At 46.9% G+C, this 25,400-nt stretch overlaps 1 protein-coding gene across 1 annotated transcript; it reads left to right on the top strand.

Moving 5' to 3' along the window:
• Positions 1 to 11,583: 11,583 nt before the first annotated feature.
• Positions 11,584 to 23,752, top strand: Spdyc (speedy/RINGO cell cycle regulator family member C). Its single transcript, XM_077796894.1, is given in 8 exon segments — positions 11,584 to 11,650; positions 21,155 to 21,220; positions 21,223 to 21,246; positions 21,470 to 21,528; positions 21,777 to 21,846; positions 21,928 to 22,103; positions 23,316 to 23,365; positions 23,367 to 23,752. Coding segments are annotated over 8 exon segments (657 nt in total). The 3' UTR covers positions 23,512 to 23,752.
• Positions 23,753 to 25,400: the final 1,648 nt, after the last annotated feature.

The following is a 25,400-nucleotide window of genomic DNA, read 5'->3' as shown; positions in this document are numbered from 1 at the left end:
CACCATTTTGTACAATTTTGTGCTCATCTTAGTCTTGTAAGAAATCTTGTATGATTTCTTCTGTGGATTCAACCCCACCACCATCACCCAGATGTTGATGACTCCCATGTCTGGCTTCCAGCTGAGGTCTCCTTTGCTTTCAAAACAATTCTGTGTCCCTGGACTCAGAAACCTGGGCAGCATGTGGTGTTCCTCTGTCTGCTCCCACATTCAGCCTGGTAATTAAGCCATTTGTACCTGTCTGTCTACAAGTATGTCTCCTCTTCTAGAGACAGTGAACAAAAGAAAGACCTCTGCCTTTATGGCGATTTCCCTAGTAAATGTGATAGACAATAAACAATACATATAATATGAATGAATTATGTAATTTGTTGGAAATTCGTAGGGCTAGAGGGGAAAAGAAGAGCAGAATAAAGGGAATCAGTACTGTGGGGGGGCACTTGAAGCAGGATGCAGTATCATCAAGGATAGTCAGGAAAGCATCACTGAGAAGGTGACCTTTGAGCAAAGACTTGAAGGAGGTGAGAGCATGAGCCAAGTAGATTTCTGAATAAAGAAATGCCACTACGGTGATCTGGTCCTGGTTTGTTGGAGGAGGTGAGTGTGGCTAGAGAAGACCTAGCAAAGGATGAATAATAGGAGAAGGGTCAAGGGCCACATTATATTGGCCATCCCAGGCTTTTATTCTGAGTGACAAGAGGATCTGTTAGAAGGTGTTGAGCAAAAGTGTGATCTGCTCTGACATAGGACTCAAAGATCAATGCGTTTTCTGTTTTGGAATACACTGGATGGGGGTAGGAGGGAGTGAGAGGCAAGGGTAGAAGCAGCCAGTTAGAAGGCTCATGCAATATGCTAGGCAAGGAAGGAAGTCCTATTAATTCCACTTCCTGTCTTTCCTTGCCATCTTCACTGCCATTGGCCTACTGCAGACCACCATCATCTCATGCCTACACAAAAGGAACAGCCTCCTTTCCTTACTCTTCTTCTATGTATTATTCATTCAGTGGCCAGAAAGATCTGACATCTTAGCCAGGCACAGTGGCACACACCAGTACCTTGGGAGGCTGAGACAGAGGTTGAGGCAGGAAGATCAGAAGTTCAAAACCAGCCTCAGCAATATAGCAAGGCCCTAAACAACTTAGCAAGCAAGACCCTGTCTTTAAATTAAATTATATATTAAAAAAAAAAAAACCCAGGCTGGGAATGTGGCTAAATGGTAAAGCGCCCCTGGATTTAATCCCTGGTACAAAAAAAAAAACAGATCTAACATCTTAGTCAAAGTTTGTCTCCTGTGCCCTCTCTGCCCTTTGGCCATAAGGCCTTGTTTGTGGGCACCTCAGATATACCACACCTTCTTAGTTCATTTTCTTTTTTTCTTTTTTTATGGTGCTAGGGATTGAACCCAGGGCCTTGTGCATGCTAGGCAAGCACTCTACCAACTGAGCTATATCCCCAGCCCCCCTTAGTTTATTTTCTATTGCTATAACAAAATACCAACAACTGAGTAATTTATAAAGACCAGAAGTTTATTTGATTTATGGTTTTTGAGGCTGGGAAATCCAAGATCATAATGCTGGCATCTGTGTGGCATCTGGTGAGGGCCTTCTTCACTGTATCATAATATGGTGGAGGGTATCACATGACAAGACGGAGAAAGTATATGTCTGCTTAGGTTTCTATTCCGCTTCCTGTAAAGTGACCAGTCCCATCATGGAGTCCCACTCTGACAATCTCATCTGATCCAGTTAAAGGCCTTACCTCCAAATACCATCAACCTTCAAATACTTAATTTGGGAATTAACTTTCCAGCACATGAAATTTGAGGGCCATGTTAAAATCCTAGCATCTATCATGCCCCAACCCAGTATATCATCTTTTGCATGGGACTTTCCTCTTCCTTGGAATATCTTGCTCCTCAGGAATCATCAGATTTGGGCAGGGTTCCCCTTCTCTGTGTTCTCTTGGTGCACTGTGGACCCTCACTGCATTGGAATTGGCACTGAACTTCGATCAGCTTGAAGAGACCCTGAGTTTAAGGTTGGGGCCTGAATATTTTTTTATCTCAACTGAGCAGATGAGTAAATTTTTGAGCAAAGAATATTACCAGGATTAAAGAAGGTCATTTTATAAAGAGGTCAGTTAATCAAGAAGAAATAACAAGGGGCTGGGGATGTGGCTCAAGCGGTAGCGTGCTCGCCTGGCATGCGTGCGGCCCGGGTTCGATCCTCAGCACCACATACAGACAAAGATGTTGTGTCCACTGAAAACTAAAAAATAAATATTAAAAAAAATTCTCTCTCTCTCTCTGTCTGTCTCTCTCACTCTTTAAAAAAAAAAAATGAAGAAAGTGGGCCAGGGGTTGGCTCAGTGGCAGATTGCTTGCCTAGCTTGTCTGAGGCACTGGATTTGATCCTCGACACCATATAAAAATAAAGATATTGTGTCCACCTAAAAAAACTAAAAAATAAATATTTTTTAAAAATAAAATAAAAATGAGGAAAATTCTAGAATCTAGTATACCTCAGGTTCCACCTTAAGGAATTAGAAAGAGGACAAAAAATCAAAACCAAAGTAAGCAAACAAAAGGGAAGTATAAAATCCAAAGAAAAAATGAAATAGAAAATAGAAAAGTAGTAGAGAGAATCAACAAGACCAAAACCTAGTTCTTTGAGATGGATAAAATTGATAAACTCTGAACTAGATTGGTTGGGGGGAAAAAAGAAAAAAGACACAAATTACTAGTATCAGAAATGACATCACCATGGATTCTGTAGGTTTTTGGCTGGTTGGTTGGTTGGTTGGTGTTGGTACTGGGGACTGAACCCAGGGGCACTTAGCCACTGAGCCATATCCCCAGTCCTTTTCATTTTTTGAGACAGGATCTTGCTAAGTTGTTTAGGGCCTCACTAAGTTGCTGAGGCTGGCTTTGAATTTTTTTTTTTTTTTTTTTTTTTGTGGCTTTGAATTTGTAATCCTCCTGCCTCGGCCTCCTGAGAATCTGGGATTATGGGTGTGTACCACCACGTCCAGTGGATTCTGTAGATATTAAAAGAATAATAAGGGACAATTGAAGATTTTATGGCAATAAACTAGACAACTCCTAAGAGCAAGAGCAAGTTAAGAATGTCTACCTTCCCCACTGTATTTGATATTGTACTGAAGGTCCTAGCCAAGTAGTAAAGCAAGAAAAATAAATAAGGTGGGCGCAGAGGCAAGCACTCCTGGGAGGCTGAGGAAGAGGATTGCTCCAACCAAGGAGTTCAAGGTCAGCCTGGGCAAGCCGGTGAGACAAGGAAGGAAAGGACAGAGGGAAAATAGGAGGGAGAAAGGAAGGAAAAATAAATAAAAAGCACACAGATTGTAAAAGAAGAAATAAAACAACTTTATTCATAGCAATATGATTGTAGAAAATCCTACAGAATCCACACACAAACAAAAAGCTACGAGACCAAATAATGAATTTAACAGTGCTGCAGAATACAAAGGTCCATATGCAAAAGGCAATTGTATTTCTTTTTTTTTAATATTTCTTTTTTTAGTTGTAGTTGGACAAATACCTTTATTTCGCTTTTTTATTTTTATATGGTGCTGAGGATCGAACCCAGGGTCTTGCACGTGTGAGGCGAGTGCTCTACTGCTGAGCCACAACCCCAGCCCAGCAATTGTATTTCTACAATTCTAATAATAAACAACCAGGAATTGAAAAATTTAAAATACCACATAGTATCAAAAATAGCAAAGGTGGGACTGGGGTTGTGGCTTAGCAGCAGAGCACTTGCTTAACATGTGTGAGGCACTGGGTTTGATTCTCAGCACCACATAAAAATAAATAAAATAAAGGTCCATCAACAACTAAAAAAAAAAAAAGAATTAAAAAAAATAGCAAAGGTTAGTAACTTTTAGTAAAGGACATTTAAAAACTATACACCGGGCTGGGGATGTGGCTCAAGCGGTAGCGTGCCCGCCTGGCATGCGTGGGGCCCGGGTTCGATCCTCAGCACCACATACAAACAAAGATGCTGTGTCTGCCGAAAACTAAAAATAAATATTAAAAAAAAAAATTCTCTCTCTCTCTCTCTCTCCCTCTTTAAAAAAAAAATAAAAATAACTATACACCAAAAAGTACAAAACTCTGCTGAGAGAAATTAAAGATTTAAATAAATAAGAGCTAAGCCCTGTGCACGCATCACAATACTGAGTGCCCCTACAATGTCAATTTTCTCCATACTGATCTGTAGTTTAATGCAATGCCAACCAAAACCTCAGGGGGCATTTTTTTTTTAAGAAATTAACTGATTCTAAAATGTAAGTTTAGATCTAAAAAAAAATAAAATAACCCTGAAAAATACAAACCAAGTTCGAGGACTTGCATTACCTGAGTTCAAGGCTTATAATAAAGCTACAGTGATCAAGCTAGTATGGCATTGGGTATAAGGATAGACACTTGAAACAGTGAACAGCCAGACAAAACACAGTTCAGAAATGAGTTGACACATATGTTGATTTCCTGATTTCCAGTAGAGGTACTAGTAGTTGTTGTTTTGTTTGTTTGTGGTGTGTGTGTGTGTGTGTGTGTGTGTGTGTGTGTGTGCCCGTGCATGCTGGGGATGGAACCCAGGAGCTCACGCAAGCTTAGCAAGGCCTCTGCCACTGAGCCACACCCCAGCCCCCAAGGCAGTTTGATAGTAAAAGATAATCATTTCAAAAGAAGGTCTGGAATGATTGGATATCTATGTGAAAACAAAACCTCATCCCTTACCCTGCATCATGCACAAAAATTTAACTTGAAAGCCATCATAGACTTAAGTGTAAAACCTACAAAGTAAAACCTACACTTTCTAGAAGAAAACATAGTGGAAAAGTTTAGGAAAAACATTCTTAAATAGAACACAAATAGCATAAGCTCTCAAAGAACAATTTGACAAATTAGACAATCAAAATTGGACATTTTTGCTGTTCAGAAGACACCATTAAGAAAATAAAAAGGGGCTGGGATTGTGGCTTAGCGGTAGAGCACTTGCCTAGTGTGTGCAGGGCCCTGGGTTCGATCCTCAACACCACATAAAAATAAATAAAACAAAGGTATTGTGTCCAACTACAACTAAAAATTTTTTTAAAAAAAATTAAAGGCAAAAACAGTTTGGGAGAAAATGTTTGCAAAACATATATCTGACAAAGGACTCACATCCAGCAAAGAATTCTTATAATTCAACAGTTAGAAAATACAAAAGCTAATACAAAATGGGCAAATTTTTTGAGCAGATATTTTGTCAAAGATATCGAGATAACAAATAATCAGATTAAAAGGTGCTTGGTGGCTGCAGTGGTGTGTACCTGTGACCCCAGCAATTCCAGAGGCTGAGGCAGGAGGAGCACAGACTCTAGACCAGCCTTAGCAACTTAGGAAGACCCTTCTCAAAATAAAAATAAAAGGGCTGAGGATATAGCTCAGTGGTAGAGCACCCCTGGGTTTATTCCCTAGTCCAACCCCTCCCCCCAAAGCACTGATAGATAAGTGCAAATGAAAGCAATGAGGTACTTCAGCCTTTCTAGGTTGAATACAGGTCATACAGGTGGAGTATTTGGCTACCATGAAGGAGGCCCTGGATTTGATTCTCAGCACCTCAAAAAAAAAAAAAAAAAAAAAAAACTGGTCATAAAAATTGGTAATAATGTGGAGCGACTAAAACTCTCATATATAGTCGATGGGAAAACAAAATGGAACTGCCACACTGGGAGAAAGCTTGGTAGTCTTTTCTTTAAATTAAATTTATATTTTTAAAATTTGTTCTGGTTAGTTATACATGACAGTAGAATGCATTTTGACACATTGAACAGAAATGGAGCACAACTTCTTCCTCTGGCTGAACATGGTACAGAGTCACACCAGTAGTATAATCAAACATGTATATAGGGTAATAATGTTTGTCTCATTCTACCGTCCTTCCCATCCCCACAACCCTACCCCTCCCCTCCCTCCCCTCTGCACAATCCAAAATTCCTTCATTCTTCCCCCATTATGGATTAGCATCTGCTTATCAGAAAAAACATTCAGCCTTTGTTTTTTTTTTTTTTTTTTTAGTTTGGCTTATTTTGCTTAGCATGATATTCTTCAGCTCCATCCATTTACCTGCAAATGCCATAATTTCATTCTTCTTTAAGGCTGAGTAATATTCCATTGTGTATATATACCACAATTTCTTTATCTATTCACCTGTTGAAGGACATCTAGGTTGGTTCCATAGTTTAGCTATTGTGAATTGAGCTGCTATAAACATTGATGTGTCCACATCACTGATTTTAAGTCCTTTGGGTATAAACCAAGGAGTGGGATAGTTTGGGTCAAATGGTGGTTCCATTACAAGTTTTCTGAGGAATCTTCATACTGCTTTCCATAGTAGTTGCACCAATTTGCAGTCCCACCAGCAGTGGATGAGTGTACCTCTTCCCCCACATCCTCGACAACATTATTGTTGCTTATATTCTTCCTAACTGCCAATCTGACTGGAGTGAGATGAAATCTTAGAGGAGTTTTGAGTTGCATTTCTCTAGTCGCTAGAGATGATGAACATCTTTTTCTTATGTTTGTTGATGGATTGTATTTCTTCTTCTGTGCAGTGAGCTGGGTGGTCTTATAAACATACATTTGCATTCCCAGCAATTCCATTCTTAAGTTACCCAATGGAATTGGCAGGGATTATAAGCGTGCGCCACTGTGCCCCACATGAATTGTTCTTTTCTCCAATAAACTTTACTAAGTTTAATTGTCTAAAACTTTTCTTTTAGCATCACTGACACCATCTTCAGATTCTCACATCCTCTCTCTCTCTCTCCAGTGAGAGGAAATGCCCTCCCCCTCCCTAATGGAACACTGCAAGTACTCCCAGCCCGAGGACCAGCCCAGACAGCTTCTCTTCGTGTCCCCCAGCGCACCCATTGTAGGACTGACCACATGAGACCAACTTGTCTGTCTGTTAGTCTGTCTAAATGACCCTGGACTTCCCTTGTCCTCTGATCTCCTGACTTTAATAAACAAATATTTGCTGAGGATCTCCTGGGTGCAGGCTGTAGGCCAGGCACTCGGAACACTGCAGAGAAAAAAAAGGCAGCCCCAAGCCCTGCTCAGTGTTGCCGCCTGTAATCCCAGAGGATTGGGAGGTGGAGGCAGGAGGATTGCAAGTTCAAAGCCAGCCCCAGCAAAAGCAAGGCTCTAAATAAAAAATGCAAAACAGGGCTGGGTGTGGGGAGCCATTCTCACACGTGACTGGGCAACTCCCTGTTTGGGTCTGAGGCGCTCTGGCTAAACTGTGTTGGAGCTTTCCCGGCCCTCTCCTGGTGCGAGAGCCTGTCCGTGTGGGGGTGTGACTGACCACTGACCCCGGGGGCCAATCACTGACCCTGACCTTGGAGTGCGGCCCCCCTCAACCTTCATTGGATGGAATTCTCCCCTGAATTTTCTTGTTCCCCAATAAAAGGCTACTCCCTGGTGTGCTCCCTCTCTCTCTCCTGCTAGCCCTGAGTAATCCCTGCTGCCCTACTGGGTGGTTTGAGGTGGGAACCAGAGGGGGAGCCGTCTCAGACCTGGTCATAGAAAAAGGTAACTGAGTCTGTGTGTTTTATTACGATCTCACCAGCTAACTTTATGCCAAGAACCTCTTTAATGAAACCAGTGCACTGGTCGCATGGTGGAAGCTGGGCGTGTGGCTCAGTGGTCTAGGAGTGCCCCTGAGTTCAATCACCATTACCCCCCCCACACACACACACTCACACAAAATGCAGCCCCAGCCTGTTGAGCTTTCCGTCTCATGCTGGAGAGATGCACTGACCATGGAGAGCATCTGGCCTGACTGTTGGATGAATGAATAAGTGGATGAATAAATGAGGAAATGCCAAGAGGTACACTTTTTTGTTCTATCAGAGTTGATTGAATATTTTCTTGATTAACATCAACATGTTTTTTATTGAGCACAAACTATGTGACAAGCTTAGAGTCGGGTTTTTTGGAGTACTCACAACATAACCCTCCGTCTCTTCCTGCTCAAGTTCAGTACCAACTGAGAAATAGACCAAAATGTTACTTTTGTTTTACAAATAAACTCCCTGGGAAAATGACACTTTAGATCTGCCCACCCTTCCCTGAGTTGGACAGACTTACTCACTCTGCTTCGGAGGATCTCACTTCCTTTGGGACCCTTATGAGCTTGTCTGGTTTCTGCTACCAACTCACCTAGAAAAGTCTCTCTTCTCCTTAGGAGGAGTGAGAACAAGAGGGTCAAAGCCAGGAGTGTTAGTTAGTCCAGAAAAGGCCCACCTCTTGGAAACAAGAGGAATGGAAATAACCCTTAGATTCCATCAATCCAAGCACAATAACCAACTAGTCAACTGGTTAGTTTCAGAGTTTGATATAATCCAGATAGCGTAAGACTGTGCACTGCTTGATAAATTTGTGTATTACAGATGGCCATAAGTTCTTCATGACTTCCCCCACAGAGAGGTAAGGTTTTTCTCCCCACCCCCTTGACTCTGGGCTTGGCCTCTGACTTGCTTTGATCCAATAGAATATGGTAGAAATGACACTGTGCCAATTCTTGGCTTATCCTTGAAGAGAACTGGCAGCTTCTGTAGGGACACACGACTAAATCAATCAATCAGGGTCACTCCAAATGAATTCGGGATGACTAAATAAAGACACAGTCACAGAAAGTACCTTTTTCTTTGGGTTCAGCCACTACTCCTCAGCCACAGCTCCCACAAGGGGGACAAGGCAGGCAAGAAAGAGGAGAAGCATGCCTCAAACCTGGATTATATTAATACTGGGAGCTAATTCATGGAACATTCTATCCAAAAAAGGGCAAAGGGTTACAACAAACAAGTGGGTGTAATTCAGCCCCATTGGGTGACACCCACTCCTGGAGCTGTACCTTTGAGGGGAGGGCAATACCAGTTCAGTACTTCTTTACTCAAGACTTAAGCATGTGTACATAACTCCTGTCCAGAGCGTCTCACGACAAGCTTTCATTTCCTTCTCTTGGAATTCAGCCTCCATACTGTGAGGAAGCCCAAGCAGTCTTGTGGGGAGGCCCATGTGGAGAATCAGAGTTCCAGGCAACAGCTGTCACCAAGCTGCCATTCATGGGAGTGTGCCCATCTTGGAAGCGGATCTTTCTGTCCAAAATGAGGTGCTCCAAGTGATGCCACATGAAGGAAGGAAGGAAGAGCCATCCCCTCATGGTCTTGCCCAAATTGCAAGACAGTAAGAAAACAAGTGATTGTTATTGTAAGCCTCTGTTTTAGGACGGCTCAGTTCATAGCAATAGTCTGATTTGCCTCCCTCCCTGTTCCCAGCCTACTACCAGTCCAATGCCTACTACAGAATAAGAGCTTGGTAAATGATGAAGAGAGAATAAATAAATGATTGGAAGGGTGGGTGGATGGGTGGGTAATTGGATAAATAAATCATTGGGCCTGACAGCTCTGGAGTGGTGAGTTCTGGCAGAATTAGGGACCCAAAACTTTGTGAAAGATGAGGAGACATCTCTAGTGGAATTGCTATAAATAGCTTCCTGGGCAAGGATCTACTTATAGTGGCATGTCACAGGCAGAGCAATACTCAGCTGTTCAAAAGAGGCAAACTGCAATCCAAGGGTTTAGAAGCCTCCGCAGTATAGTGGTCCCAGAGCCACAGCAGACCTCTTGGAAGCACAGCCGCAGGAGGGCCGCCTGGAGCCACACCCTTCTCCTGCCATGGCATTGGGTCCAACTTTAATTTTGACATGATCAGAACTGTGGAGGAACACCTGCAATGCATGCATTTTTACTGCTTCAGCTTCTGCAGCCCAAGAGACAGCTGGGAGGAGCTGGACAGATGTGCAGCCACCAGCACCTGCCCTGCTCTAGCAAAGACCTCCCTAACCAGGCATCTGGATCTCTGCATGGCCTGCTTCCAGCCTGCCTCCCTCGCCCACCACACCTCTGTCGTTCAGCTCAGCTTCCTTCTCCCCAAACCCCACGGGCCTCTTCAGCCTAGCTCCCTTTACTTTGGCTCCTCCTGTCACCATGTGCTATAGCGAGTGTCAGATCAGGCCAAGGCGGGCAGCGACCAAAGGAGGCAGATTTAAAGAGGCCGCCAAACCAGGCTTTATTAAGATATCACTCCCAGGCAGATCAGACCCACAGAGTGGACAGGAGAAGGGTCTGAGGAGAAACCCGTGGCAGCTCGACAGGACTGGACTTTTATGGGGCTCACGGCAGGAAGGGAAGGGCTTGGACAGGAAAAGATGTTTTTTAGGGTCCCTTGTCCCGTTGGAGTTGGTCAGGGGAGTTGGCTGAACTCCAGGATTGGCCAGGGGGTCCTGCTGATTGACAGGCGTTTCTCCCCCGGCGCCTGACTGATGTCCCTTTCCCGCGGCTGCTTTGTTCTAAGTTGCCACCAAGTGGCCACCACCGACCTAACAGCGAGCTTTTCCCTCTCCTGTTTGCTCAGAAAACCCTTAGTGTCCACCCAGAGACATTTCCAGCAGCAGCCACAAACTGAGGGAGTCTCAGTCTTCTGGGTGCCCATGGCACTTGACGTGATGCAAACACAGCCTCGTGTGACCGCCACCAGGGCAGGGCTCAGAACCACAAGAACATCTCCCGCTGAGCACTACAGAAATCAGGGTAATAGCACAGCCAGCCCAGAAGTGATGAGCTCCGACTCCATGCCGGGCAGTTCTCATCCTCATGACAACCCCATGAGCCAGGTACTATTACCATATAGGTGAGGAAACTGATGCACAGAGAGATTAAGTAATTTGCCCAGAGTTGCACAGCTACAAAGGAATAACGGGATTTAAACCCAAGCCAGGTGGCCCCACAACCCTGCTGTCAGCCCCTGCACTTTGCTCCATGTTCATTTTCTCCATGACAGCTTGCCATTTTATTTTTTTATTTTTTTGGTGCTGGGGATTGAACCCAGGGCCTTGCGCATGCGAGGCAAGCATTCTACCAACTGAGCTATATCCCCAGCCCCCAGCTTGCCATTTTATTGATGAGAAAACAGATGCTTGAAAAGATGAAGAACTGGGGCTGGGCTGGGGCTCAGTGGTGGGGCGCTAGCCTGAGGCCCTGGGTTCCACCCTCAGCACCCCATAAAAATAAACAAAGGCACTGTGTCCCTCTACAACTAAAACACAAAAGTTTAAAAAGAAAAAAAGAAAAAAGACTTAAGAACTTAGCCCAAGTCACCAGGCTGGAGACTGGCCGAGCTAGGATGCTGCTGCCTCTCACCCAGCCCGGCCTGTCACCTCCACTGGGGGCCTGGGGAGCAACCCCCACCCAAGGCTGAGCCATTCCTAACAGTTTCTGGGAAAAACCAAGGAACAGCCACTTCAGGCTCCCTGGCTGGCTGCCACCTGAGACAGTGGTTGAGCCTGGGTGTCCTCAGAGGGCAGAGCAGGGACAGGAAGCTGATGTATCTCCCCTCTGCAGGGGGCAGGCAGCCAGCTGGGGAGGCCTGTGTGGGCAGGCCAAGGACAGATCCAGGGGAAGCACGGTGGGCCACCCAACCACAGCACAAAGAAAGGTTCCAGGGCTTGTGTGGCCATGGCAATCAACCGGCAGCAGGCCAATCAGCTCACATCTACAGGACGTGTGATGAGCAAGGGAACAAGTACCAGGGACAGCCATGAGTTAAAAGTCACCTCTTCCCTTCAGAGTCTTCTTGCCTGGTTTATTTAGGGAGGTGGCGCCCGCCTGTCATCCCAGCGGTTTGGGAGGCTGAGGCAGGAGGATCAGCGGTTCAAAGCCAGCCTCAGCAACTTGGCGAGGCCCTGAGTAAAGGAGGCCTCTGTCTCTAAATAAAAGACAAAAAGGGCTGGGGGTGTGGCTTATTGGTTAAGTGGCCCTGAGTTCAATCGCCGGGACCAAAACTCACCCTGCTCAGCCTGCTCCATTCATTCACTCATTTACTGATTGCCCCTGTTAGGCGTGTAGAGAATGAGGTCCCTGCCCCGTGGACCCTCCAGTGAAAAGACAAAAAGAAAAGAAAGAGAAACCAGGAGGACTGGGATGTGGCTCCTGGGACAGCGTTTGCCTAACATGTTTGAGGCCCTGGGTTTAAGCCCCAGCTCAGCAGGGGGTGGGGGGGGGGAGAAAGACAGAATGAAAAACAGGAAACACGGACAAGCAGTGACTGAGAAATCAAGAAGGGAGAGGAGGCTGGAGGAGCTCAGCTTTGAGAGAGAGTGATTCCACCCTGCAGGGCTGGGGGTGTAGCTCAGTGGTTAGGGTGCCTGCCAAGCGGGCATGAGGCCCTGGGTTCAACCACCAGCACCAAAAAATAAATAAATAAATAACTCCTGACTCACAAAGAGTGTAAGAGGATAATCCGTTGTGTTTGGATTTAAGCCACAAGGTTCTGGGGCTGACCTTTATACAACATTTGAACTAATATTTCAAATGACTTTCAGAAGGTCACAACCAGAGGGCAGGATCCAGGCTTCTCCTGTCTCAGTGTCCTGTCATCCCCTATGGGCTTTGGGTTTCCTGGAAATCTACTTTTGGTCAGAAGTTAGGAAAACAGAGAGTGACATCATAAGAGAGGGAGGGATTTTGGTTTTGTTTGGTTTTGGTTTTTCTCCATATTTTTATTGGCACATGATGATTAAACGTAAGAGAGGGAGGTTTTCAAGGGCTAATAACAAAAAACTAGGTCAGGAAGTATGTTAGTTGATTTTCTGTTACTGTAACAAAATACCTGAGAAAATCAACTTATAAGGAGGAAGATTTTATTTTGACCCTTGATGTCAAAGTTTTTTTTTTTTTTTTTTTAATATTTATATTTTACTTATAGGTGGACACATTGTCTTTATTGTACTTTATGTGGGGCTAAGGATGGAACCCAGTGCCTCATGCATGGTAGGAGAGTGCTCTACCTCTGAGCCACAACCCCAGCCCCCGCCCTGCCAGGTCAGAGGTTTTGGTTGGTTGCCTCCATTGTTTGAGGGCCTTGGGAAGGCCGAACATCATGGTGGGGAGTACCATGGGAAAGCAAAGCTGCTCACCTCAGGGCTACCACAAAGCAGAAAAAGAGAGGGAAGGAGACACACACCACTGACCTAATTCCTTCCCCTAGGCTCCACCTCCTAAAGATGCCACCAGCTCCCCACAGCACCCCAGGCCAGCACAAGCCTTCAACACTCAGCCTCTGGGAACACTTAAGACCCAAACTACAGCAGGAAGTGACATTTAAAATGAAATTAGAGCCAGGCATGGGGTCCCACACCTATAATCCCAGGGACTCCAGGAGGCTGAGGCAGGAGCATTGTAAATTCAAGGCCAGCCTCAGCCATTTAGCAAGGCCTTGTCCTAAAAAAAGGGCTAGGGATGTGGCTCAGTGATAAAGTACCCCTGGGCTCAATTCCTGGTACCAAAACAAAAATTAATTAACTAATTTTAATTAATTATAAAGATATTTTTTAGTTGTAGATGGACACAATATCTTTTATTTATTTATTTATTTATATGTGGTGCTGAGGATCGAACCCAGTGCCTCACACATGCTAGGCAAGTGCACTACCAATGAGCCACATCCCCAGGCCCTTTTTAAACTTTTTATTTTGAGACAAGGTCTCCCTAAGTTGCCCAGGCTGGCCTCAAACTTATGATGCTTCTACCCCAGCCTCCCCAGCAACTGGGATTACAGGCACATGCCACTGTCCCTGGTAAGATGGTAAAGTTTGTGTTGTGTGTTTTACTACAATTCAGACAAAATGTATCACATTGTGATATATGCAGTGATGGAAATATATTCAAAACAAAACAAAACATGAAAAAAATTCATCCATTTTAGTTGTAGGATTCAATGATTCCTGTTTTGTTTCGTTCATTCTTGGGGTTGAACCCAGGGCACCCACCATCCTGGGGACATCCCCAGAACTTTTTTTTTTTTTTTTTTTGAGATGTGGTCTCATTAAGTTGCCCCAGGCTGGCCTTGACTTGGGATCCTTCTCCCTCAGCCTCCTGACTAGTTGGGATTCTAGGCGTGTGCCACCCTGCCGGGCGACTCCGTGGTGTTTAGTATACTCAGACATGAATTTCTTTTCAGCCCTAATTAATTAATTTTTTTAAATGAAATTAAAATGGCTAGAGGCAGGTGGAAGGGAGAGGGAACAGGAAGGTCCTCTGGGCTGAAGACGTGGACATGTTAAAGAAAACAGAGGGTCTCAGAGGGGGGCCTGGGGGTGTTGTGCCGTGGTAGAGGCCTCTGTAGCAAGCCCAGGGACCTGGGTACCATGCACAGCACCACAGACAAACCAATGAACCCCACAGCAGAAGAGAAGAAATCCCAGGACGGCTGGGCCTGGAGAGTGGAGCTCAGAATGACAGAAAATGAGTCTTCAGAGGGAGACAGGCCGATCACGCAGGGCCATGAGCAGTCTCGTGACTTGGGGACTTGAAGCAGGCAGGTAAGGCACTGACGGGTTTTAGCTGGACGGCACGGCACGGGAGACATCCTGCATCAGAGAGGGGGAGGGAGGAGGGACGGCAGCACCCATCGGAGCCCCAAGAGCGGTCAGGAAGCAGATGCAGCCAACTAGGAGAGATGACAGCGGCCTGGGCAGTGCAGGGCTGGCTGGGTGGACGGAGATGCCAAAGGCGCGGAGAGCCAGGCCGCACTCCTGACTGGATGAGGGCAGGGAGAGGGAGGACCCCCCCCTCCTTAGATACAAAAGGTACAGTGGTTCTCCAGGCTGGGGGATCCAGCAGGTTTAGGGGCAGCACCGTGAGATCACTTTTTAAAATTATGAAATATTAAAAACCAACAAACAAGCTTGGATCTGGGCACAGTGGTGTGTGCTTGTCATCCCAGCAGCTCATGAGGCTGAGGCAGGAGGATCGCAAGTTCGAGGCCAGCCTCAGCAACTTAGTGGGCCCCTCAGCTAAAAATTAGTGAGACCCTGTCTGAACTTTATTTATTTATTTGGTACCAGGGATTGAAACCAGAAGCACTTAACCTCTGAGCCTCATCTCCAGCCCTTTTTATTTTCTATTTTGAGACAGGGTCTCTGCTAAGTTGCTTAGGGTCTCACCTAAATTGCTGAGGCTGGCTTTGAACTTGTGATTCTCCTGCCTCAGCCTCCCAGCCCACTGGGATCACAGGTGTGCACCACCTTGCCTGGCACCTGGATTGCAATCCTAATTAGCCCCAAATAAATGTAATTTTATTTATTCTTAAAAAAAATAGAACTATGAAATAGTCAATGCATATGTACTACACATCCTTATATTGTTCAGGATAAATGCATAAAATCTTGTCAGTTTAAAATAAATGAATAAAAATATATACAGATACAATATGAAATATTTGCTACGTATGAAATGATTTATACCAAGTGTACGTAAGCAACAGAGTGGACTACTAAAAGAAACACCCAACTTGAGAAACATTAGCAACATCAGGTTTTCCTTTTTTTAAAATATTTTTTTTTATTTTCAGATAGGGTCTCACTAAGTTGCTGAGGCTGGACTCAAACTTGAGATCCTCCTGCCTCAGCCTTCTGAGCTGCTGGGATAATAGACATGCACCACCCCAACCAGCAAGTTTGGTTTCTGAGTACCAAGTTGATATCCTGTCAACATAATTGAAATATTATTTGAATTAGTTCTATCACTGATTCCCTTGGGTTTTACAAGTCAGCTTTCATATTATATGCTTATATAGATTTACAGTTTCTTTACCAGTTCTGGTGCTTGTACATTATTTCTCTTGTCTAATTGCATTGGCTAATACCTTGAATAGTAGCAGAAATAGTGGGTATCCTTGCCTTGTTCCTGAACTTGGTGATATGTTTCCAGCATTTCTGCTTTTAGGAAGATACTGGCATTAGCAATCCCAAAAAACCAAAGGCCAAATGTTCCCTCTGATATGGGGATGCTGACTCACAATAGGCAGTACGTGTGTGTGTGTGTGTGTGTGTGTGTGGAGTGGAGGCTCATGGGATTGGGCAGAAGGGTGGGGGATGGAAATGGGAAAGACAGTAGAATGAATTGATATGACTTTCCGATGTTCATGTATGAACACACAGCCAGTATAACTCCACATCATGTCCAACCACAAGAATGGGAAGTTATACTCTAAGTGTTTATGATATGTCAAAATGCATTCTACTGTCATATATAACTAAAAATAACAAATAATAAAAAAAAGACACTGGCATTAGAAATGTCTCATCTATCTAGCTAATTACCAGTTTCATTAGCATTATTCCATATCTAGCACATAATATTTATATCTATTCATATTAAGAAAGTATCACTCACAAGCATAGTGGCACATGCCTGCGCCTTGGGAGGCTGAGGCAGGAGGATCCCAAGTTGAAAACCAGCCTCAGCAAAAGTGAGGCACTAAGCAACTCAGTGAGACCCTGTCTCTAAATAAAATACAAAATAGGGCTGGGGATGTGGCTCAGTGGATGAGTGCTCCTGAGTTTAATCCCTGGTATTCCTCCCCCCCAAAAAAGTATCACTCAATTCCTATTTGATTAAGTATTTTAATAAAGTGAGATGTTGAATGTTATAGGTTTTTTTTTTCAGTGTCTATGAAGATAATCATATATATTTTCTCTAAAATCTATTAACATAGTATTAACATTTCCCTGAATCTCTGTTCATTTTCTCCCTTCTTGTCCCCTCTCGGTTGTTCAGACTCCATAATCTCTATTGGCCTGTCTTCGAATTCACCAATTCTTCTGCTGATCTGAGTCTCTGTGAAGCTCTTCTAGTGAGTTTTTTTAAATTTTTTATTATTATTATTATTATTATTATTATTTTTAATATTTTTAGTTGTTAATGGACCTTTATTTTGTGTATTTGTATGTGGTGCTAGGGATCGAACCCAGTGCCTCATTCATGCTAGGCAAGTGTTTTACCACTGAGCCCCAGCCCAGCCCTCTAGTGACTTTTTAATTTAGCTGCTGCACTCTCCAGTCCTGCATGTCCATTTGGTTGTCTCTTCAGTGGAGTCTGTTTCTTGAGCCACCGTCATCACGTTTGCCTACAGTTCTTCACATGGGGTCTCCTCTGGTTCTTTGAACTTTTCCTAACAGCTGCTCTGAAGCCACCATCTGCTAAGTCCAGCGTCCTTCAGAAACAGTGTCTGTGGCTGCCTTTCTTCTGTGTAGGAACCACGCTCTGCAGTTCCTTTGCCTGTCTTCTGACTTCTTGGTGGAAAACTGCATATTTTTGATAACACCGTAGCAACTCCAGATACGGATCTCGGGACTCAGTGCAGCTGTCCTGGTCACTTGTTGGTACCCTGCCTGAGTTAACCCCTTGACGTCTATGTCCTTGCAGCATGTAGCCTAGGATGGTTAGGCTCAGAGGGTTTTTTTCCTATTTTTATGGTGACCTTGTCTTCCTCGGGGTTGCCCTGGAGCGGCATACCTCAGTCACTGGTCCGAGTTTGGGCTTCCTGACTGAGTCAGAGCCCCTCCCTCCTGTGGGGTTGAGTGTGAGGCTTGCAGGCTGCTCTGTGGCTGAGTGTTTGCCCACTTGGGACAGGGACTGGTAGTTTGCAATTTCCCTCCCTGCCTGCTTGTGCGACAGTGCAGCCTTGCTGTGTGTGTACGGACTTCGGGGCTGCCAGGGAGCAGTTTTATTTTTAAGCTGGGTTTCCTAGGAGTGGTGACCAGGGCAGAGTAACCAAGGTCATGCTTCAGCCCCTGTACCAGCCTGGCTGCTGCCTCTTGTGGAGGGTCTGGGTGCAGCTCTGACTGTTCCTGAGTGGGTGCAGCCTAGTGCGTGGCCACAGCTCTCCCAGCCCTAGGGTGGACTGTGACCCCCTAGGGCTCTTGGCGGCCATCTCCTTCCCTGGTTGTCTTTCACTCTCCTGGTTGCTCTGCCCTTTCCTTGTTGTACTAGGATGGAGATGTTGAGTGCTCTCTCAACGGCTGTCAGTCAAGATCTCCGTCTTGTTGGACAGTGCTCACAGGCATTGTTCCAGAAAAACCGGTTCCCAAGGGCAACTTGCGGAGCTCTGTCTCTAGGGCTGCCTCTCCCGCTGGGCAGAACCTTTGCTGTGCTCTGTAGGAACTGGGAGGGGGGCGGAAGCCAAGCCTTACTAGAAAGATACCGCCTCTCTACAAGCTGGTGGGGCCGGGCTGGGATAGGAGCCTCTGGTCTTTTTTTCTTTCTTTTTTCCTGACAGTGCTGGGGGTGGAACCAGGGCTTCATCAGTGCTAGGCGGTGCTCTGCCACCGAGCTCCATGGCCAGCCTGGCCTCTGGTCTTCTTGGTTTTCTTTTCCTGACATGAGCCGTGGGGATCTAGTCTTGCAGGCTGTCTTGCCTGTAGTAGAGCTACAGAATCATAGACAACCCCAACATCTCTGTGGCTCTCAAGAACAAGATTCGATTTCTTGCTCATTTTCCACACTCCTTAGAGTGTGTGGCTCTGACTCAGTTCCATGTCCTCTTTTTTTTTTTTTTTTTTTTTTTTTTTTAAGAGAGAGAGAGAGAGAGAGAATTTTTTAATATTTCTTTTTTAGTTCTCGGCGGACACAACATCTTTGTTGGTATGTGGTGCTGAGGATCGAACCCGGGCCGCATGCATGCCAGGCGAGCGCGCTACCGCTTGAGCCACATCCCCAGCCCCCATGTCCTCTTTATTCCGGAACCTGGATGGAGAGGCTGCCCTTCCAGGGGGACACCAGGCTCCTGGCAGATGGATGAGAGTAATGGCAGAGCCACACTGGGGCTTTTAAGCTCCTGCTCAGATGGGGCATGCGCCATGTCTGCTCAGGTTCCAGATCTACACTGTCCTGGTTGGAGGGCGGGTCGTGCGGAGGGCCAGGGCCGGGCTGTGGGTGGAGAGATGAGCAAGGGCAGCAGGGACAGCAGGGCCTTGTAAGCTATTTATTCATTCAGAAAGTAGGAGCGACACGCTTAGGTATTGGATCAAGTCAGGTCTGGGGGCTGGGGATGGACAAGCCTGACTTCCTAGTGGGATAAATCACACGAGAAGCCCGGGAAGGGGGAAGAAGATTGCAGACTGGATCACGCTACTGCTGAGGAGTCTGCACTTAATCCACAGACTTTTTTCTTTTCTTTATCCTCCCTCGTCTTCTCCCCGCCACCCCCCACACATGTCAGGCTAATGCTCTACCACCAAGCTGCATACCCAGACCCTAGGGCTTCTTTTCTGCATTCTCTTCTGATCTCTAGCAGATCTCTGATCTCTAGTAGACAGGAGACCCGGTGAACACAGCCCGTCTGGGGGTCACTACTGGGTTTTACTCAAAACTTTCTCTAGGTCAGGCTTTGTTCAGAATCAGTCTTGAAACAGACAGAAGGACCTTCAGATGCCTTTGTGAAGACCGGGCCAGACAGCTAGGTGGAAACTTGACTTTCTGTTTACTGGAAGTAAATTACTTAACCTCTCTGGAGACAACACTGCATTTTAGTGGTTGCTTTTTCCTTTGTGAAGTAAAGCTACTAACAACACCCACATCTGTAATCTCTGCAATTTAGTAGGCTGAGGTAGGAGAATCTCAAGTTTGAGATTAGCCTCAACAATTTAGAAAGACCCTGTCTCAAAAAATAAAGGGCTGGGGGTATAGCTCAGTGATAGAGAGCTCTTGGGTTTAAGTACAGCGTGGTGGATGTTTTAGCTTCTTGTCCTGTAGGGGTTTCAGGCCCCAGGTCCAGCGGTCCTGCCCCTCTTATGGGTGAGGAAGCTTTGGGAAAACTTTTACCTCGCAGCTGCAAGGCAGGTGGTGACTGGCTTCACAGGTAGAAGTGAAGCCACGCCCCCTCTCCAGGAGGGTTCTGATTGGTGGAGGGGCGGGGCGGGGTCCACCCTTGGGATATATAAATGCGTTGGTGCCCTGGGTCCTGGGTCGTGAGTTATTCTGTGGTTAACTCCTGCTGGCCGGTGAGGCTCCTTGAGGGAGGAGCCTGCTTTGTGGGAGGCCAGCTGAAGACTCCCAGGTTGACCTTGGGGTGTGGGGCGAGGAGAGGGGTGGTTGGCACCTTCTCCAGAGCCCCTTGGTTGGCATCTCTGTGAAAGGTTAAGGGAAGGTTAGGGAAGCTGCTTGAAAATGAGGAACTGGGCATGGTGGGGGGCACCTGTAATCCCAGCGACTCAGGAGGCTGAGGTGGATCTCGAAAGGTGGAGGGCAGCCTCAGTAATTTAAAAATACCCTGTCTTAAAATTTAAAAAATATTAAGAACTGAGCCAGGCGCTGTGGCGCGCATCTGTAATCCTAGAGGCTTGGGAGGCTGAGGCAGGAGTAAAGCCAACCTCTGCAAAAGCGAGGCGCTAAGCAACTCAGTGAGACCCTGTCTCTAAGTGAAATACAAAATAGGGCTGGGGATGTGGCTCAGTTGGTAGAGTGCTTGCCTGGCATGCAGAAGGCCCTGGGTTGAATCCCAAGCACCACAGGGGGGTGCGGGAAGGGCTGGGGCTGCGGCTCAGAGACAGAGTGCCCTTAGGTTCAATCCCCATCACAACAAAAAAACAAACCATAGTTTGAGGAGGCCCCAATCTCAACTTGTTCTAAATCCAACTATTTGATGTCATTCTCTTTGGTCCTCAGTTCCCCCTTGATATAGGGGGCATGTGCCCTTCCAACTCTTTGGTGTAGGAGGGGGTTGAGATCTGGGCAGCAAGGGGAAAATCCTCAGGCTTTTTGAATATGTGGGTTCCACCTTCACCTAACTGAAGCCTGTTTGCTTCCTTTGCCAAATAGGTCCCTGTGACACCCGCCTTCCAGGGGGCAGTAAGATGAAGCCCTTAGAGCTTTTAGCACAGTCCCGAGCACCTAGGAGGTGCTTGCTGCTGCTGTTACTCTCTGGTCCAGGCACCAGGAGGAGGGTGGGGGTGCTGCAGTCCTCATCAGATCTTTGCTTCTTTCCTGGCCTCCCCATCTGTCAGGCCTCCCAGGTGCCCTCTATTCTGAATCCTTGAGTCTCTGCACCCTGCCCTCCACCTTCCTGGTCCTCTTTCTGGCCAGCCTCACCTTCCTCTTTGATTTGTGGGAGGTCATTGTATAGGTACCAAGTCCTGAGGCTGCTGTATCTATAGGTCCCCTTGCTCCACCCTGCCCCACCCTACTCCTACTCCCCATGAGATAAGTGATACCGGAGACCCTGCCATTGTCTTGTGGTTATCACCAGGTGAAGTTGGGGGACTGCAGCCAACAAGGGGGGGCAATGGGTTTCTTCATCCCCACCAGGGCCAGGAGTCCAGGCCTTCCTCAACATTCTGGGTGAGTTTCCGGGAGGCTGGCATGGGAAGGGCGATGGGGTCAAGAATACAAAGAGCTGTGGAAGGCAGGGTCCTGCTCTGCTCAAGCTGGCCTCCCAAGCCTCTCTGGACAGGTGTGGCAGGTGGGAGGGGGATCTTGTCAGAACATGGGCTCAGTGGTGGTTTGGGCTTTGACCATTTTATCTATGGGGCATGACCTGTGTCCCCTGTTTTTCTACCTCCAGAGGACAGCTTTTTCCAGGAGTTCCTCTCCAAAGACACCTGCTTCCAGATTTCAGATACGGTAAGGAAGCAAAGTGGAGTTTGTTACAGAGAGTAACAAAGTAGAGGCTGGGGTCACTTGAGTAGAAGGTTGACTTAAGGGGATTCAGTGCGCTGGGTCCCTGGACTGTTGGGGGAACCCTTCCCCTTATCTTTGCTGGGCCCCTCATTTTACTGTCTTTTCTTCCCTGTCCAAAACCTCTGGGGTGTGAAGGAACCTGGCTGCTGGCCTCATCCCCAGGGCCTCTGGCTGCCCCTGCCTGTCTGCAGTTCCTCCTGGCTGTGGGGCTGGTCTCCTTCCGGTGTGCTAACCTGACGCTCTGTGAGCACAACCACAGCAGTTCTTGGCACTATGAGTGGCAGGAGTGGGCAGCGGGACACTACTGAGGGTGAGGGTATGGTAGGATGGGACAGGGCGGAGGCCATAGACTTGACCCTTGACCTCATGCCCTTGTGTTCCTTGCAAATGAGATGGAGGAGGACTTGGAGAAACCTAAATGTGAGATTTTTTTTCCATGGGCCCTGGGGGAAGATTGGCATTCCCGGGTGGGGAAGTTCTAGCACCCAAGGGACATACTGTGGGCACGAATGGACTTCTAAGCCAGCGCTGTGAGCGGGTGAGGCTGGGCTGCCATCCCAACTCACTGTCCACTCTACTCCTCCCAGGTCATGGCCAGCAAGCCAACCCACTGGGCCTGGACTCGGAAGTGGTGTCCCCACCAAGGTGCAGTTCAGAGGGATTGCTGTCAGGCCTGGGGCCCCTTACCCCATGTATTAGGCTTCTCTAGAGGAACAGAATCAACAGGAAGTATAATTATAAAAGGCGGACTTATTAGGTTCTCATATGTGACCGGAAGTGATAGTCCACAAAAATGGCCGTCTGCAGGCTGGAGAGCTGGGGGAACCAGTAGCTGGGCAGTTCAAGAGGCTGAAGCCCCAGAACAAGAGGGATCAGTTCTACTCTAGTCTGAGACCAAAGGCTTCTTGAGAATCCACCTTGAAAAGTGAAGAAGCGGGAGTCTAATATCCTCAGACCATCACACCAGTAATTAAGAACCTGTTCAAGAAGAATTGAGCTTGCATCTGCTGCTGCTTCCTCGTTCTTCCAATTTTTATTCCATCCAAGCCATCATCCTATTGGTTGGTGCTGCCCACGCTTAGGGAGGGTCTCCTTTTCAGTTGGCTATTCCACGTGCCAATCATTCCTAGACAGAGTCTCATTGACAAACCCATAACCCTCCTAATCCTTGGAATATCTTAATCCAATCAAGTTGTGTTAGACCAGGATGCCAGAAAAGACCACTGACTCCAATTAAAATCAAATTAAAGCAAGCTTATTATTTCGACCGGCCGGGCTGCCTCTTCCTCCCAAAACCGCGAGAACAAGACAGCAACCCCAGCTTTCCTGCAGCCCAGCTTTATAGCCCAGAAAGTTACACAAAGGGGGGTTACAGATAACAGAACTCTGACCAGCATAACACTGATGGTAGTTTACATTTTTTGCTGGCCCCAACATCAGAATTTATGAGGGTCATTACAGCCTCAGAGAGGGTCAGTATCTGGCCAGGGAAGGCCAAGATTTGTGAGGCGTCACTAAAGTTTCAGAGAGGGCTGCTATCTGGTCAGAGAGCCAGGCATGGGTGAGTTCAAGGCACAGGCAGGCATTCCAAGCAGGTTCAGAATTTGCAGTAATTTATAGTAAAGCCAAAATTATCTTTTCATGGCTTTGTGGTGAGATGGCTCCCAATTTTAATAAAAGATCAGGTTGGGTCTATCAGTTGATGATTTAAATTAACCATTACACCCCAGGAACCTGGCCATTCACCCCCACACTGTGGCCTGTGTGGTTTGCCCCAGCATCACAGATGTGACCTCCCACACCTCATCCAGATGCCCTTCCCTGATCTCTGAGTGCCATCCACCCTGCTGCCAAAATTGCTTCTCAGTGGCCAAAAACCTCTGGGGTGAGGACTTTCTTGTTGTCTTGCCCCCCAGATGCAGCTAGAGCTGGGCAACTACACCTTCCACAATGAGCTGGAGACAGGAGCTGAGGAGGGTCGGCTTGGGGACCTGGGAGGTGGGAGTGGGACCAACAGGATGTGGGAGGGGGGCACATGGGCTGTTTCACCAGTTTCCCCTCCAGGCTCACTCTGTGGCCCCCTCCCAGTCTTCCCCAAGCCTCCACCACACCTGGGGACTGAGTTCTGCTGCTCAAGAGCTGCCTGCCTGTCCACTCCCCTATGTAACACGTGTCACCCCCACCCCCAGCCTCCTGTCTGGTGGGCCTTAGGTGGCAGCACTGCCCCTGCCCCACCCTTGCCTCCTAACAATGTGTACCCGCTCCGGTCCTGATTCTCTAACTAACGTGTGTCTACAGGACACCCACTGCTTAGGTACTGGCCTGGTTCCTTGACCCAGTGTGATGGTGAGAGGGTCAGAAGGTTAGGCCTGTGAGCACAGGCTTTGAACCAGCTCTTCCTCTTCCCATGGCGGCCGGTCTCTGTCGTCCTGAGCCTCAGTTTCCCTTCTGTAACATCCACCATCTATGAACACTACACAGTGTAGCTGGGATTCAATGAGCTGGGATACTCGCAGCCCTAAGAAGGGGCCCCCAAACCTACTGGGTAAAGTTTAAATGGAAAATGGCTCTGTGGCCAGGTCAGAAATGTCTTCAGGGTCAGACTTGAGGATATTTAGGAATAATAATGTTTAAATAATAATATAATGTAGTGATTATTATCCTATAGTTCCTTCCCCCTCCCCCAAAGGAAAGACATACTGAGCACTCAGTCAATTTCTTGGTACTGAAGGAGAAGGAAGGCTTCCCAGAGGAGGCACATTTAACTGGGCCTGGATGTTCATGGGAGGGTAGTCTAGGGCAGTGGTTATGACTTGCCCTTTGGAGCCAAACGGTTTAATTTCAAATTCCAGGTCCCTGCTTGTTATTTCAAGTCTTGTGCCTCTGTTGCCTGGCCTGTCACCTGGGCATTGTTTTGCAATGAGTGCTGAGATTTGAATGGGTTCATCCCAGGAGGGTTCTGATGCTGTCTGAGGAGGGGAGGGAAGGTGTGGAAGTAGTGAGCCCAGCAGGGGTGGCTGTTCGCAGAGGGGATGGAACAAGTGGGGAGTGGGGAGGAGTCTACAAGTCGGATGGAGTTACCTGCCCGCTCTAGAGTGGATCTCAAGGGGCAGAGCAAGAAAGCCTGGAGATGCCGGCCAGGTGCACGCCTGGAATCCCAGCCACTTGAGCTGAGGCAGGAGCATGGCAAGTTCAGGGCAAGCCTCAGCAACTTATTGAGATCCTGTCTCAAAATAAAACTTAAAAATAGGGTGGGGAACCTCCTGGGTTCCTGAGCATCCCTGGGCTCAATCCTCAGAACTGGGGAGAATTTTAAAAGCCTAGAGGTTGAGGACATTAGAAACGAAGCTAAGGACTAAAAAGTATTGGGAGGGAGATGGGAATGTAGCTTCATGGAAGTGCACGCCTAGCATGCGGGGTGCCCTGGGTCCAGTCCTCAGTAGCCCCTCAAAACAGTACTGAATTTCAAAAAGGCAATATATTCACATGTACATTGTGAACCAAGAGTCCCCTTATTCCCTCAACTCCCTGCCTCCTGGTTCCCAGCCCTAGAGGCAATGAAAGTGAGTCTCTTACATCCTTTCAGGAAGGAATCCATACATCATCAAATGTGGCATTATAATCATGCACACACATCTAAATGGCACAGAGCTCCTAAGACCTATGGAATTTCAGGGCAATAGAAGAATCTTTTGCTGTTCATAAAAGTCCCTGAATTATTCATAAGGAGACTGCAACCACTCAAGGGTGACAACTCTGGGTGGGGGATGCTGAAGAGACAAACACTTTGAACACAGGTGTGCTGGGAGCAGGAG

Source organism: Urocitellus parryii, chromosome 4 (assembly GCF_045843805.1).
Source record: "Urocitellus parryii isolate mUroPar1 chromosome 4, mUroPar1.hap1, whole genome shotgun sequence".
In the NCBI taxonomy this organism is placed as follows: Eukaryota; Metazoa; Chordata; class Mammalia; order Rodentia; family Sciuridae; genus Urocitellus; species Urocitellus parryii.
This window is presented reverse-complemented; position numbering and strand designations above follow the sequence as displayed.